General features: G+C 36.8%; 1 protein-coding gene across 2 annotated transcripts in view; it reads left to right on the plus strand.

Moving 5' to 3' along the window:
- Nucleotides 1–371: 371 nt before the first annotated feature.
- The window catches only part of alkal1 (ALK and LTK ligand 1), a 35,646-nt gene continuing 21,540 nt past the window's right edge, over nt 372–14,477 (plus strand). For both annotated transcript variants that reach the window (XM_088919159.1, XM_088919160.1), the window contains exons 1-2: nt 372–775; nt 1,977–2,254. In XM_088919159.1, the coding sequence (XP_088775285.1) occupies nt 1,987–2,254 (268 nt within the window). In that variant the 5' untranslated portion in view covers nt 372–775; nt 1,977–1,986. The remainder of the gene's footprint in view (nt 776–1,976; nt 2,255–14,477) is intronic.

Raw genomic sequence — 14,477 nt, forward strand, 5'->3', positions numbered from 1 at the left:
GCGTGATCGCGTTTACCTGTGTACCCAATGTACCCAAGTCAGCATTGTCTTACAGTTCGCACTAAGACAATAATCAAATATGAAATATTTAACCTTTGCAGACAGTCAATAATACGAATTTTGCTGCGCAAATAGTATTTCACTACCTGAAAAAAAACCCATCGTAAATTCAGATATTTGCAAGGGGGTAGTCACAAGACTTTCAGGACATCTCCGTACAATTCATCAGCTGACTACTTTAACCGGTCAGCCGCACAACAAAGTAAGCCACAGTAGTCGGAGGCATCTCCATCTGAGCAGGTTTTCGGGAACTGGCGATCCAGAGAACAGTCCTTAGTGTTTTCAGTTGTTTAAATGGGAATTTCCGAGACGAGTGGTGCCAGTTCAGACTGCCTAACATAAACTAACTAGTTCTTTACTGAGCAAGTGGGATTTTCTGATTCAAAGGAATAGAACCAATTCGGAATTGCGACTTCAACGATGATGCACTGCAGAAAGGAGGGGCATGAGCTGAAGGGAGCAACCACGAGCTGAAGTAAACGAAACATGCCTTGACTGCTTGCCACCCACCCAAAGTCGACTGTATTAAACTGAACTTGCTCTTGCTGAACATATATAACTGAGCCGCATGGTAGCTAACAAGACACAAGACGAGACATCCTTCCACAGGCTGTTACCTGCATCAAAAACAAAATCGGCTACGCCAGGAGTTTTTCTGTAGTATCAACTTTGTCCAGACTTCACAGAGCGTAAGCATTCATCGAGAGCATAAATTGTAAGTTATACATAAAATCAGCTTTTGTATTGTACGATATTATTTAAAAACATTCGACTATTTCTTAAACTATGTGTCTGTTTACCTCTGTTTATTCCCAACATTTTTAGCAACTGATGAAACACCAAAGTTTCACTTCGTACCACATCATATTCTCGTCCACCTCGGTCATTCTAAAAATCTGCGTCACTTTTTTTTGTTGTTTTTTAACTGCCGTACACATTAGTGCATCCTTTATCATTTCCAGGTTGTGTTTTGTCTGCAAACAACTGCAATAAGTGCTGTTAATATTTTACACAGGCGTGCTTTTCCACTACCTGGGGCGCAATGTAATCATAGCTGTGGCTAACAGTTTTAGTGAAACAGTTACTCTTGTAAACATCTTGAGAACGTATGCAATGATGACTAGGAAAAAAAACGTATTTCAGCTCTATTAGGATAATATCAAAATCACTTCTATCCTAATAATATAATTTAGCAATAATTACCTATTCCTTAGCACAGTGCTGCTAACGGTTATCATGGAATAGCTAAATACTTCTATCTTGAAAGTTTGAAGGAGCGTTGATGGAATTGATTCAGCGCATACTGTATGCACGGAATGTATTTTTTTTTAAGATTAAGGTTTTATACTCAGTACAATTTAATGACCAACAACAGAACGCAAACTAGAAACTGTGTGAAACGGCAGTTCACCAAAGACGACTTCTGAAAAACACGGCTTAAATTTCTAATGAGAAATATTAATACAGTATATAATCTGATTTTTCTACAGAGTACAAGATAGTTCTAGAGAATACGTATCGCCAGCGAACTGACACAACCTTTCCCACTTTAAAGGAGTGTGTTCAAGTTTATAGGCAACTACAGATCTTCTGAAAACACAAATATATACAGCATACAGGCAAGACTGGATGAAGTCACTCATACAGTATAATATGAGGATGAGTGCTTAGTACATCTGAACTAAACCCCGGATTGCTGTGTGCGGCTTTGGTAAAACCTTTTTTCTAATCCGTTGCTATAAATGCGCCCTAAAGAGATGTTAGTTATGGAATGGAACCAGTGATGTGGGAGGAGAGTCAGCTCAGTCAATTAAGGTAGACTGGCCATGTAGAAAGAAAAAGATAGGGAGTGTGGATCTGTTGCAGGAAGCTGTATGTATAATTACACATATTGTTTTGTCTCTTTGCATATGCAGATCTTAAGCGATGCGGGCTGAAAAGAAATGGCACGTACTGTTGAGCATTATCTTTCTGCTGGTCACCTCGGGCCAATGTATGGACAGCAAGGAAGCCAGGCAGAAAGAAAGAAGAACACTTCTAGACCTCATCTTGCAAGTCATTGGGGACAACCAAGGTGACAAAAGTGTCTCCAGGCGCTATACTAGTGGCCTCTATTCTGTAGATCAAGACTACAAATTTTCTTCTCGTGAAAAGGCCTTGTTTTTTCCCAGGCTGGACAACAGCAGACCAATAGGTAAGCTGCTATATTTTATTTTTAGCTGGTGATGACAGCCTCTAATCCTCCAGTTATTGTATTTGACGCTGAAGAGATAATAGCGCACAGACACAACTGTACTGTAGAAGAAAAGGCATTAAGGCACCTCAACGTCTGCTTGTGTTTTGGTGCCCCACTGAATTTAAATGTTAGGATTCTCCTATTCATCGGTTTTACTACAAGAATATGCACTTTCTGAGCTTTTTGGGGGAAAAAACGCAGTAAACTTAGTTTGAAATGTACATGGATGCCCCGAAGCATTATTCTTTTTAGAAGTTACTATATGTGAACCGAGTGAGCGTTTGTGCGCGCGCACACGCTTCAATATCCATTTTAAACAGAAAAAAATAGCATTTGTTGTATACCCTAAAAGAATAATCATTTGAGATGCTTTATTGATTGTGGTGATGTTACTTAACAGATATTTTGAATACTCAAGAACAAATATCTAATGTACCAAATTCGGAATGTTGAAGAATATGGTAAATAAACCAGATACAAAGTTTTTATATTTTTCGTCATAACTTTTTAACGAACTCTCTTTGAAGATACACTGATATCGTATTACTTCAAAATAGTTTCAGCGACACGCTGATCAGTAATGATTTGTATAAATAACCTGCATGTACTGCATAAAAAAACATGGACATGTGTTCTTCGTTATGTTAAATTAACCGGATTAATTTACTTGTCAGTTTCCGATTATTGCTTATGACGTTAGAAATCTTCTCAATGTATTGTATGGATGAACACATAGTCACACATATCAATTAGCTGCGTTTGTTGGGTGTTTTTGCGTGCAGAATTTATGTATAAAGCCCTTTAAAGGCAAAGCTATTCTGCAATTTTAAATGTCCTTATTTTCTCAAATAAGAATCTTACATTGCAAAAATTTGTATGATTTAAATATACGTTTTTGAATGATGTGGTGGTTATTTGGTATACAAACGTTTACTCACCTCTTACATCCAAATACAATATTATCGTTTAAAGGTATCGTTTACTTAGACAGGAAATTGTGAGGGTTGATAGAAAACGCTGTGTTAACTTGAGAGGAAAGCAAACTCGTTCAAGTAGAACGACCCTAGCGACTGATCTCTGCATCACGTGCCCAAATCCTTCAAGGACAATTGAGTACATTTCAGCAAGGACAAGTTTTGCTTTAAGACTTTACTTTAACATGGTTTATGGACCAATTATAAATGTCGGAAAACACCTCTTTGTAACAGGGCATTACTATTTACATGTACAGGTTACCAAGAACAGAACTCAGGTTTAAACAGCTATGCCTGCAGAACATTGCTGACGGCAAGTACAGTATGAAGAACTTTCTGAGTCCTGTCAAAGACCAAAGACCAGCCATGGAATTGCCTGTTTATTTTTTTTTATATCGGACATTGCAGTTAAAGATGTTAAAGAGGGGAATACATGGTCACAGGGAATTCCTCAGATGTGTTCTTAACTAAAAGCATGCAGTGTCGAATGTAAAAAAAAAATCATTTATTCTGATTTACTCAGTATAACATATTTTGCCTTAGGAAAACTATCACAGGATTCTAAAGATGGCTATCTTAATCTTTAATTGCAGAGGTGAAATTAAAATTACTATCAACAACCTAGGAAATAAGGATTGAGTGAAATTCCAGAGCAACTTTCATGTGTAGAACATGATTCATAGAACTGTCAGATTTAAGTCCTATTATAGGATTTATAAGCAGAAGTCATATTTGGTAATGATTATACTTTTATGGCTATAATAATTACTAAAATTCTTAGAACGTCTTAACCATTAGCTTTAGAGACAATGTTGAATATTAAGAAACATATTTTTAATGTTTTAAATAGTGAGAGTTATTAGTAATCTGTCCAACAAAACTCCCTGTTGAGGAATATCATCAGCAAAATAGTATAATTTACAAACTAAAAGAGAAATAAAAATAAACAGTATGAGCTGAATGGTGATCAGTCTAGTCTGAACTAAATAGGAAACAAATTGTGGAAATAAAAAATCACAGATCCTGCAGTGCTGAATATGTATACAGTATCTCTACTTTGAAATTGTTTTCCACCTTGCAACTCAACTGCATGACTGAAATAAAACAGATAGATACAAACAGATATTGTTTCATGAGCCATAATTATATTATATATATTATATTGCCTTACATTAGTTTTTATGATCTTCTACTGTGGTTTGTATGAAAACGGTACTTCTTTTTCCTCAACGTGGTATTTTTGTCTTGCATTTCTGCAATGATATTTTTAAATTGTATGTTGTTCTTTACATACTGAGTTCTGCTCTTGTCCCATGGAAATGGGCTCTGTGTGAGATGTGTTATTTAGTGATGGCAGTTCTATGACATGGATGTGCTGTACAGTCATAACAATCATGATCTCAAGATTTGCTTGGAGATGCTTATCTGTACAGTTCTTGGCTTTGTTTTTTGAAAAAAAAAAACAGCTCTTTGTCAGCATCCATTAAGGCATGTTTTCCTTCCCCTTTATCAAATCTTGTTTTTATAATCTTCTATGGGCTATCAGTCTGGTCAGATATGTTATGTGACATTTTGTAGATTTGCTAAATGACCACACTATAACTTGTCTTTCTGCATAACAAATTCAATATTTTTTAGTGAAAAGGGTGTCCAGAGTGTTTTAGGTTATATGTTTGTAACAGCTACCTTTTTGTACCACATGAGTACTTTGACTGAGGATGGGACGCCTCATACTTGGAACACTGAAATAATGTTTTATGGAATCTGCATGAAGCAAATACTGTAAAAATCTAGTGAGTATTACCATTCAGTTGAAGCTAATTGTTTTTTAGCTACCAGTTTGGCAATGACTCTCATGGCACTTGTGCCCGATGATTATTGGATGGGGTTACTGAAACATTAGGAAAGCTTTTATAGTATAATTTAATGACAAATAAAAAAGTAAAAAAAATTACAATTATTTCCATCTGTTGTTATTTTTAGTATTTTCTGTTACAGCTAGTGCAAATATTATGTTATTTTGTTATTGTATTTGTTTTTTAATGTTAGATTAAATGAGGATTTTAAGATATGGTGCAATTGCAAGCTACTTAAAAAAACAGTTTGCTTTTAATTAGTTTATTAAAGTTCTTCTTTTTATTTATTTTTAGATGTGTTTAGTTAGTGTTTGGTTATATATCCCTATAAGAACTGGATTTTGCTTAAGGGTGTTTGTTACCAGAAGTTTCAAACCAAGATCTTTGTATGAAATAATACAGTAAAGGCCCTTATGATGAAAAGGCTCTAGTTGGATTTTTGGTCTTTAAACTGATAGATGCAACTTCAATATAATATTTCATCTTATGATGGTTAACAGGAAGCTCCTTTACAATTTGAAACAATAAGCCAAGAATCAATTAGTGTTTGGTCATATTGTGCATATCTTACATTTACTTCACATGTGGTCCTGTGTTTTCATGTTAATTATTCCATATAGTTTATTTTTTTCTTTTCAGAAAGTCTTGTAATTTCAATTAAGGGTTTTAGAGAACACTAGATCTATAACCTTCCTCCTCAGTAGTAAGAGGGAAGGATACAAAACTGTGCCTTACTATTGATTGTGTTTGACTGTTACTATGGCTTTGATCTAGCCTTGCATCAATTTTCAGGTAAATCACCAGGTTAATTCACTGCTTCTCTAACAAATCAGATTAAGACTGCAGTGATCTTGGAAAGCCTAGTGTGTATTGACATAGAAACTTGGCTTACACCATCATGCAAAAGCATCTGGAATTTCAGTTATTTCCAAAAAATTGAAATTTGAATGAAATGATATCATTAGCATAAGTTTTCTTTTGCTACTTTCATTGCATACAGCAGCTTTACCACCTTCTAATTCAATGTTGTCAGAACTCAGGGAATTAGCAAGAATGGGCCTGTTGAATATTGGGATGAGACAATTCTGAGGAGAACAAGGTTGCAGCTATAAGGAAGTAGGTAAACCAGTAGGTGGCACTCTTTCCCCTAGACCACAATTTCCAAACCAAAGCCCCAATGTGGATGAGACAGTAATGCAAGGATTTGTCTGTTTGGTGTTAACAACTGTCCTCGTTAAATTCCACTCTTGACTTGCACAGTCTGGTTTACCCAAAGCTCCTCTTTAAATTAGTAACAACATTTCCAACATTACCATCGGAACTGCTGTGAATCGGGGCTGCTGGTGTAGAATGGCTGTTGCTTGTCATCTAGGATGATGCTGCATTTCAGTGGTGGATGAAGTGGCCCTTCCTTTATGTAAAGTGATTTGGGATCCTTGAGATGAAAACTGCTGTATAAATGCAAGGAGGTGTTATTGGCAGTAGTATACTGGGCTGCCGGTAATGCTTCTTAAACTGTCATGTATTCAATTAATAACATAACATCACCTTTCTGAAAATCTCCATAGAAGATAGCTTGTGGTAGATGTTAGATAAAGGAAATAATTTAAACGTTTGTGGTTTGGACTTGTAATACAACAATAAAATAATAATCAAAGAACGATTCATCCTACCATGGTCTTTGGAGACATCAGAATCTTTATGGTTATGATCACTCTTGATATTTAACAGTAAAATGCTTCAAGCAGAGCTCAGAATTGGAATAAATATTAAGTTAATTATTTCAGCCTTTAATATAAATATTATTGGCCTTTCCTTATACTGGTGACATATTTGGCTTTACAAATTAAAAATGAATAGTAGGATTTTAAAAAAAAAGCAGCTCTTAGGGAAACTGTATAATGCAGTGCTTTCTAGACATATTAGTTTAACAAACTCATTGTGTAACACTAGTCCACATTAAAATTATTAGCAAAATCCAAGTTAATGTACAATATACAGTGGCAATGGTCTTCACCCACTTAGTTCCAAAGGGTTGTGTGCCCCACATAACTTCATGAATTGCATGCCTACACAGGTATCAATATTCCACCAGTATTTCCTATTAAAAAATACTTCAGCTTACATTTTAAAATGAGTAAAACCACTCTATCTGCTAGTGAAATCAGCTAGTTTTAGTTTTTTTAAAACAAAATTGTAAAACTAAATATAAACATAATTAACCAGTCCATAATTTCAGGTTTTTCAATTATTGGGTATTTATCATGTGTTTATTACATATAAGTTTGCAGAACTTAATTATTTTAGAGAAGGATCCTATTCTTATATTTTTGTAAAAAATGAACTCTTTTATGTATTTTGTATTTATTTACTTGATAAAAAATTAGCCATGCATAATTACTAGTCACGCAGGGTGTGTGTTGTTGTTATACATTGCTTCTTTGAAAAAGCACTACTTACAACCTTCTGATAGTACATATATTACAATATACAAGTTTACTGTGAACAAGTACAATAAGGACATACAGTACTATACGTTTGCTGTTTTGAGAATTTAAGAGCGTTAGTGCACTACGGGGGTTAGAGTGACTGAAGAATGTAATTGAGAATTGAGACAGCACAGATGCTATCTGAACAGGTGATTGTGCACAGTGGTTCTTTTTTGGCACTGTAGGGTTAGGGTAGGGAAAGAATGTGATCAGACATTGAGGTTGTGTAAGATGAGGGAAAGGACTTCAGATAGTAGGAACAGGAATAGGAAAGAGTTAGGATTTTAAATTGGATGTACAGGTATCTGCAGTCGCTTCATTACTCTGCTCTCCTCCCCACTGATAGCTGATGTGTGGTGAGCGTACTGTGTGCACTATGGCTGCCATCGCATCATCCAGGTGGGGCTGCACACTGGTGGTGGTGGTGGAGGGGAGTCCCCATTACCTGTAAAGCACTTGAGTGGAGTGTCCAAAAAAAGCGCTATATAAGTGTTAATTTTTATTATTATTATTATTATCTGGCAATATTGGAACGATCAGTTCTTTCCGGACCCTATGCGGACGACACAATCCAGAATAGTGAGGAAGGAACAGACTAGGGAAAAGTCATGCAGGAACAGGGATGAAAAAAGGGGGGCGTGTCCACACAGTGCTGGTGATCCGGGGAGGTGTGGCCGAGGCGAACAGTCCAGAATAAATCCAAAAGGGGGAATCCAAAAACGAAAGCAAAAGCTCCAAGGCTGGGAAATCTGTCCAAACAGGAGATTAAAATCAGGTGCCGGGTCGGGACCGGCAGGGGGGAACAAGGACAGGAGCAGGAAATTAAAAACATAACGGAGCCAGGCACGACCAGGTCCCGGGCTCGCACGATGCGGGGATCAGATGCAGAGCGCTGGGTGAAGTGAGCGCCTGGCTTTTAAAGGCGAACAGAAACAGGGAAGAAACAAGGAACAGGTGGCAGGAATAATACAAACGAGATAGGGCTGGAGTGCCCTTAAGAGGAGGGGTTGCGATCGTGACAAATATGGAGCCAGTGGAAGGACCCACAAATGGTACTACAAGATGGTTAAAAGAACATGTGATCTATTGTCCCCAATATCATCTTAGGGAAAGCTTTGAAATTCGAATACAAAGATGATAATCCTAATAGCTATTAATGGGAACTCACAAGAGTGCTTTGCTGTTGTATCAGCAACAGAAAGGAGCAGAAATTTTTATGTGACAAATCTATATAGCTCAACATTGCGCTGAACTGCCAGTGACACTAAAATATGTTTAGTAGAAGGAAGTTGGGGGTGCAACACTTTGTATTTTTTTGGCAAATAAAGAATATAAGAAAGGTTCCAAATGAGAAGAGGCCATTTGGCCTTCAGTAGTTAGTAACACATAAATTAGAGAATCTCATGCAATCATATCTTGAAATAAGACAGGGTACTGGCTTCAGTAATATGGATAGGTAGCTTGTTGCAGACTCCCACAACCCTATGTATAAACCAGTGCCTCTTGCTTTGGTTTTAAAAACAGTTAAACTGCCAAATTGATTTTTAAACTTGGTTTTACCTTTAGTACCTGAAACAGTTTTATTTTTTTCTGGTAACAAATCGTGCAAGATTGTAATATATGCATAAACCTTTATAATGTATTAAAAGGTGTAACAACATACAACTGTATCTGTGAAAACGGTGTCCTGAAAGACCACTGGGAAATAAGTGAAATTGTTCCACAGCTGTTACTTGTTCTTTTTACACTAGTACAGAACATTCAGACAACACCCCACATCTAATAGTTGCTTGGCTATGCAAGCGATTGCAACATTCTTTGGCTTAAACCCACTTAGCTGAGAGAAGACAACTTGGGCAGAAGGACAAGGTAGTCAGAACCTCTGTGTGGAGTGAGCCAAGGTGTTATTGAAAGAGCCAAAGTGGGGATGGTGGAGAGATGCAAAGTTTTACTGACCTGTAATTTTAAGGGGGGGAATTATGTGAATGCCATAAGTTAGGTGTTGTCCTATCAACAGATATTTAGTTTGTTAAACTCTATCAAACACCTACGAACCAGGCTTTAACTCAGTGATTCTTAAAAAGCACAGAAATCCAATTTTGGATTAAAGAAATCTGGCTAACAGTATTTCAAAATAATTTAAATTATATCATTGAATGCATAATTACTGAAAAGATGGCAATTAAACAATGCAAACAGCACTTCCGTTTATACAGTAAATATTTTCTACAGGTGCATACCAGTTAAATTGTAATGAAAGCTATACATTTAAAACTTCATATTGTTCAATGTTCCAGTCTGTTGTCTAGAACAAAGTGTATTGATTGTTTAGCATACTGTTTGTCTTGTTATAATTTCTTTTTCTTAAAAATGCAGTGACACCTTCTTTTAAGGATCACCTGTAAGATATGCATTGCTACTTTGTTACTGAAACAGCATTTTGAGTGCTAGTAAATGGTCAATACATAGATAATGCATACAGTATTAATAAAATATATAGAGTAGGTATTAATTATTCAATTAATAGATAATACATACCTTGAAAAAGTTTATTTAGGGTTTGCCCATCATCTGTCAAATGCCGATGTGTAATAAATATGTGGGCACATAATACGAGCTACAAGGGTGTGCAGGTTATTCAGCTCATCAGGGTGGTTTGTCATAATGTCATAATTAACTCTTGGCTTACAGGCTACAGCAGAATAAAATATTAACAATAACAGTGTCTTAGATCTGTATGCGAAATATGTATTTATTTTCTGGACCTCGAAGACAATACTTTAAAGTATTGGCTTGAATTTGGTACATGAATAATATTTCAAGTAAAATATATTAGTATAATGAAAAGGCCCAATAAATGTTTATGTGCAATTATAGGGCCTATTAACAACTGACAAAGTAAAATTAATTTTATGTAAAATTAAAATATAGTGGAGCCTTGTACTGTACCTCCCAAATGTGGCCCCACTGCCACAGATCTGTAATTTTACCTCCTTCTACTTTTCATTGTGGATTTAACTACGTATTCCTTGCCAGCTTGCACTCTGATTTATCTCGCCTCTCAGAACCTCTTTGGCAACATGTGTCCTGAAGTGCTTTTGCAACATTTTACAGTTACTTTTAACACAATTCCTAGCATAATTTTTTTCCAAACCTAAAATGCCTGACATTTTAGCAGTAAGTTGTATGTGTGTTCTCATCACACTGTTGGGTAAGTACAGTAGATGATTCTGTGCCACACCTAATGGCACACAGGGCCAGGGCTTATCCTGTTTTTAAGGCTTGAAATTGGAAAAAGGCACATCTAACTACTTCAAGTCTCTCCTGGCCAGCCCCCTAGTTCCCACTCATACAGTTAGGCAGACTGGAGCAACTGGGCTAAAATCCATTTCTCAAAGTGCAACAGCAGTCCGCCAACAGGATGTGAGTTTAAACAATTACCCACTATGTTACATTGCCTCCATATCTTTATTAACATGGCAAAATGGTTGAAGTACCTACATGCTACAGTTAGAACGGCAAACTTACTTTGCCGGTTTCCAAAAGAAACTGAAAATTAATCTCTTCAGGACATACTGTACTTAACCCCAGAGAGGCCTCACTTACTGTCTGATACTATTTTTTCACTATGCATCAACACTGGAACTCCTTAGCACTGCAACATCCTAACACTTAATTAACACTGCACTTACTGTCTCTTGTGGTTTAACTGCTGTTTAATGCCACTGTTTGCATCTCGACCAGATTTGATTTAAGTAACTCTGGGAAAATTGAGGGAAATTAATAAATCTAAATGTACACAATTTAGAGTGTAACATTCCAAGGTAAACATAAATTAATTACACATGTTGAAAAACAATGTTTGAACAGACTTAACTTTTGAGGCAAAACATCTTCAAGTAATATCTGTTTAGAATGGCCCCTGAATCAACAAGACCTACCAAAAAAGTAAAAGCAAATGGTACAGTATATTTTTACACAAAACAGTTTTAAAATAAATAATAATATTCTAGCTGATTTGGTGTTTTTATGTACTGCATTGAGTTTCTGCCACCATTATGACAGTCAAATAAAGAAAACTACTTTTTGTTAAAGTGTTGATAGATTATTTATAATTGTCTTGTTTTATAAAGTTCCAAGACTTTTAACCTCTTTCAGTCTCGTGACAGCCTTTGATAATTTTCTATAGCGTTTTGTGTACTTATCACTAGACCTTTGTTTGGCAAATGATTCTTATATTTTTAGAACAGGTTTTCTCAGAAATGGGTCAGGACCGGTCATCCCTTTTTAAACATCCTAATTTGAACTTGTATCACATTGATACACTGATTCAAAGTCTGCAAACTGTAGTTTGTGTTTAGATCATATTGGTGGATAAAAATGTAACCATGTTCTAAGTATAATTAGGGATGTTTCTTATGGCAAGGTAATGCGTGTTGAGTTTCTTTGAACTGAACAACAAGTTTTAAGTTATTTTCTCCTGTTGTCTGTTAAATTGGATTTTTTTGTGGTGCTAAAATATTTATATCTTTGAAAGTATTACTAGAAAAATGTAGGCAACATACAGTTTTATTAAGTCAAAATATCGTCTTTTAGCAAAATGAATAATTAATGGAGTACAGTTCAAATGATTACTGTCTAACCTGGTAAGACACCTACTCTGTAAAAGGATCAACAGTGCAGACATATTAATAATATATATATATTAATAAAAAATGAAGAAACTCCTTCAGAAAGCAAGTCATTTGTAAAAGAGTTTCAAAGGATTTTGTAAAGATGTACATTACTGTAGTTCTGTGTACTGTATATCTGATGAGTTTAAGTTTCAAGATTTGTATTGCTATCCATTCATAATTAAAAAGCCACTTATCCTAGTCAGTGCTGCCTCAAGTCGGAGCCTGTCTTTGAAGCATAGCGTGTAAGGCAGCACTTAACGCACACGACTGACTGCCCCCAGAATGGGACTCCAGTCCATCACAGGGGAGAGATTTATTAGAGCAAAACAATTTTCTTTACAAAAGCCATGGGAACGAGTTCTCTGATCAGTCAACAGTCATAACTATAGCCAGATTTCAGACCAAAGGCATCCTGGGCCCTTTGGCTTAACTTGTACACTGTGAAATTTGACATATTAAATTAGAAGGTGAGTCACTGCAAGGTAGGCTTTAATTATGCCTGGATCTGTTACATGGATTTTGCTTTGGAAATCTATTTTTCATAAAAATGTGACAAAATCCACATTGTTCACTAAAAAACTCCTCTACAGCCAATAGGACATGTATGTAAAGAGAACAAATAACAAAATTGTAATTTTGAGCTTACACAATATTTATTGTTTACAAATAGCTTAGATAAATGTTTTATTACATACATACTGAACAAAAGCTACAATGTTTATCATATTCATTTAACCATTCATTCCAAAGGTGGGAAATGTGTAGTTAAGTACAGTAATGTAATATACATACTGTAATATTTATAAATGTGTAGCATGTGCCCATATGAAAAACAGAATGTCTACTGATGGAAAAAAGAAACACAACACCTCCTCCTCCACACTCTGGCCCTCCCTTCTGCATGGAACAAGTTGAAGAGTGACTCATTTGTGAAGAGGACCTGATGCCACTGCTGACGAGTCCAGTGAGTGATGTCTAGGAGGTGTGAGCAAAGGGCCTCTGACAGGTCGCCTTGCTCTAAGGCCAGCAGCATGGAGCCTCACTGTCCTGTCACTGATGCGGGCATTGTGTCTGTCAGCAGTTTCAGCTGCAGTACGGGTGGCAGATCTGAAACGATCTCTCAGGTGGTCTCTCAGTTGGTCCTGCTCTGGTGTGGTCACTTGAGGGCGACAGGATCTTGGACGGTCATCTGTCCTGTCGGTCTGCTGAAACCTTCTCTGCAGTCGGGACACAGTGGAGCGGCTTACTCCATAGTGTCTGGCAATGCTGGCACTTGGCATGCCTCCCTGCAGCATGCCAATGGCCCTCTCCCTTGCTTCTGGTGACATTTGAGGCATTAGGGAATGCACAGAAAACTGACTAAGTGTGGCCTTAAAAGGTGACCTGATCAGGCATTGTTCCACTTGGACCTAGTTGAGTGAAAGTGCACCTAACGATCTTTCGTGTGATTGGCAAGTTGCAATGCCTCACTGCACAAGCTGTATTGCTGGTCAGGGGGCTTAAAACAAACTGACAACTTTTTGTGAAAGTACCTAAGCTATAACTATAGTATTCTCATTCCACAAAATGTTCCATTTCTTTTTTACATCAGTATAAAATGCCATTAAAAATAAAACTAACTACTGTATATTCTGTTTTTTTCAATTAAATTAAAATTATTTTAATCTCCAACACAGGTGACACGGTAGCGCAGTGGTTAACACTGCTGCCTTGCAGTGCGGGGCCCTTGGGTTTAGTCTGTCTGCGTGGAGTTTGTATGTTTGTCCTGTGTTCATGTTCAGGTTTCCTCCCACAGCCCAGCGACAAACTGGTAGGTTAATTGGCTTCTGCAAAAACTGGCCCTGGAGTGAGTGTGTGCGTGTCTGTGTCTCTTTGTGCTGTGCAATAGAAAGGCGTCTCATCCAGGGTGTACCCTGCCTTGAGCCTGTTGCTTGCAGGGAAAGGCTTCAGCTCCCCTGTGACCCTGAAATGGATGAAGTGGTTAGAAAATGGGTGGATGGATTTTCTCCAACAAAATGTTGCTCAGAGTTTAATGAGTTCCAAACCCTTGAGATTTTAATTCATGATATTAGTATGTGATGTAATGATTTATTCTGAACTATAATTTCAAGGAGCACTGACTTTTTTTGCCTTCAGTGATTGAGTTTGACAGAACACCTACTGTTGGAACCTTATTTGCAAAAAGA

This window comes from Atractosteus spatula, chromosome 6 (assembly GCF_055471065.1).
Source record: "Atractosteus spatula isolate fAtrSpa1 chromosome 6, fAtrSpa1.hap1, whole genome shotgun sequence".
Classification (NCBI taxonomy): domain Eukaryota; kingdom Metazoa; phylum Chordata; class Actinopteri; order Semionotiformes; family Lepisosteidae; genus Atractosteus; species Atractosteus spatula.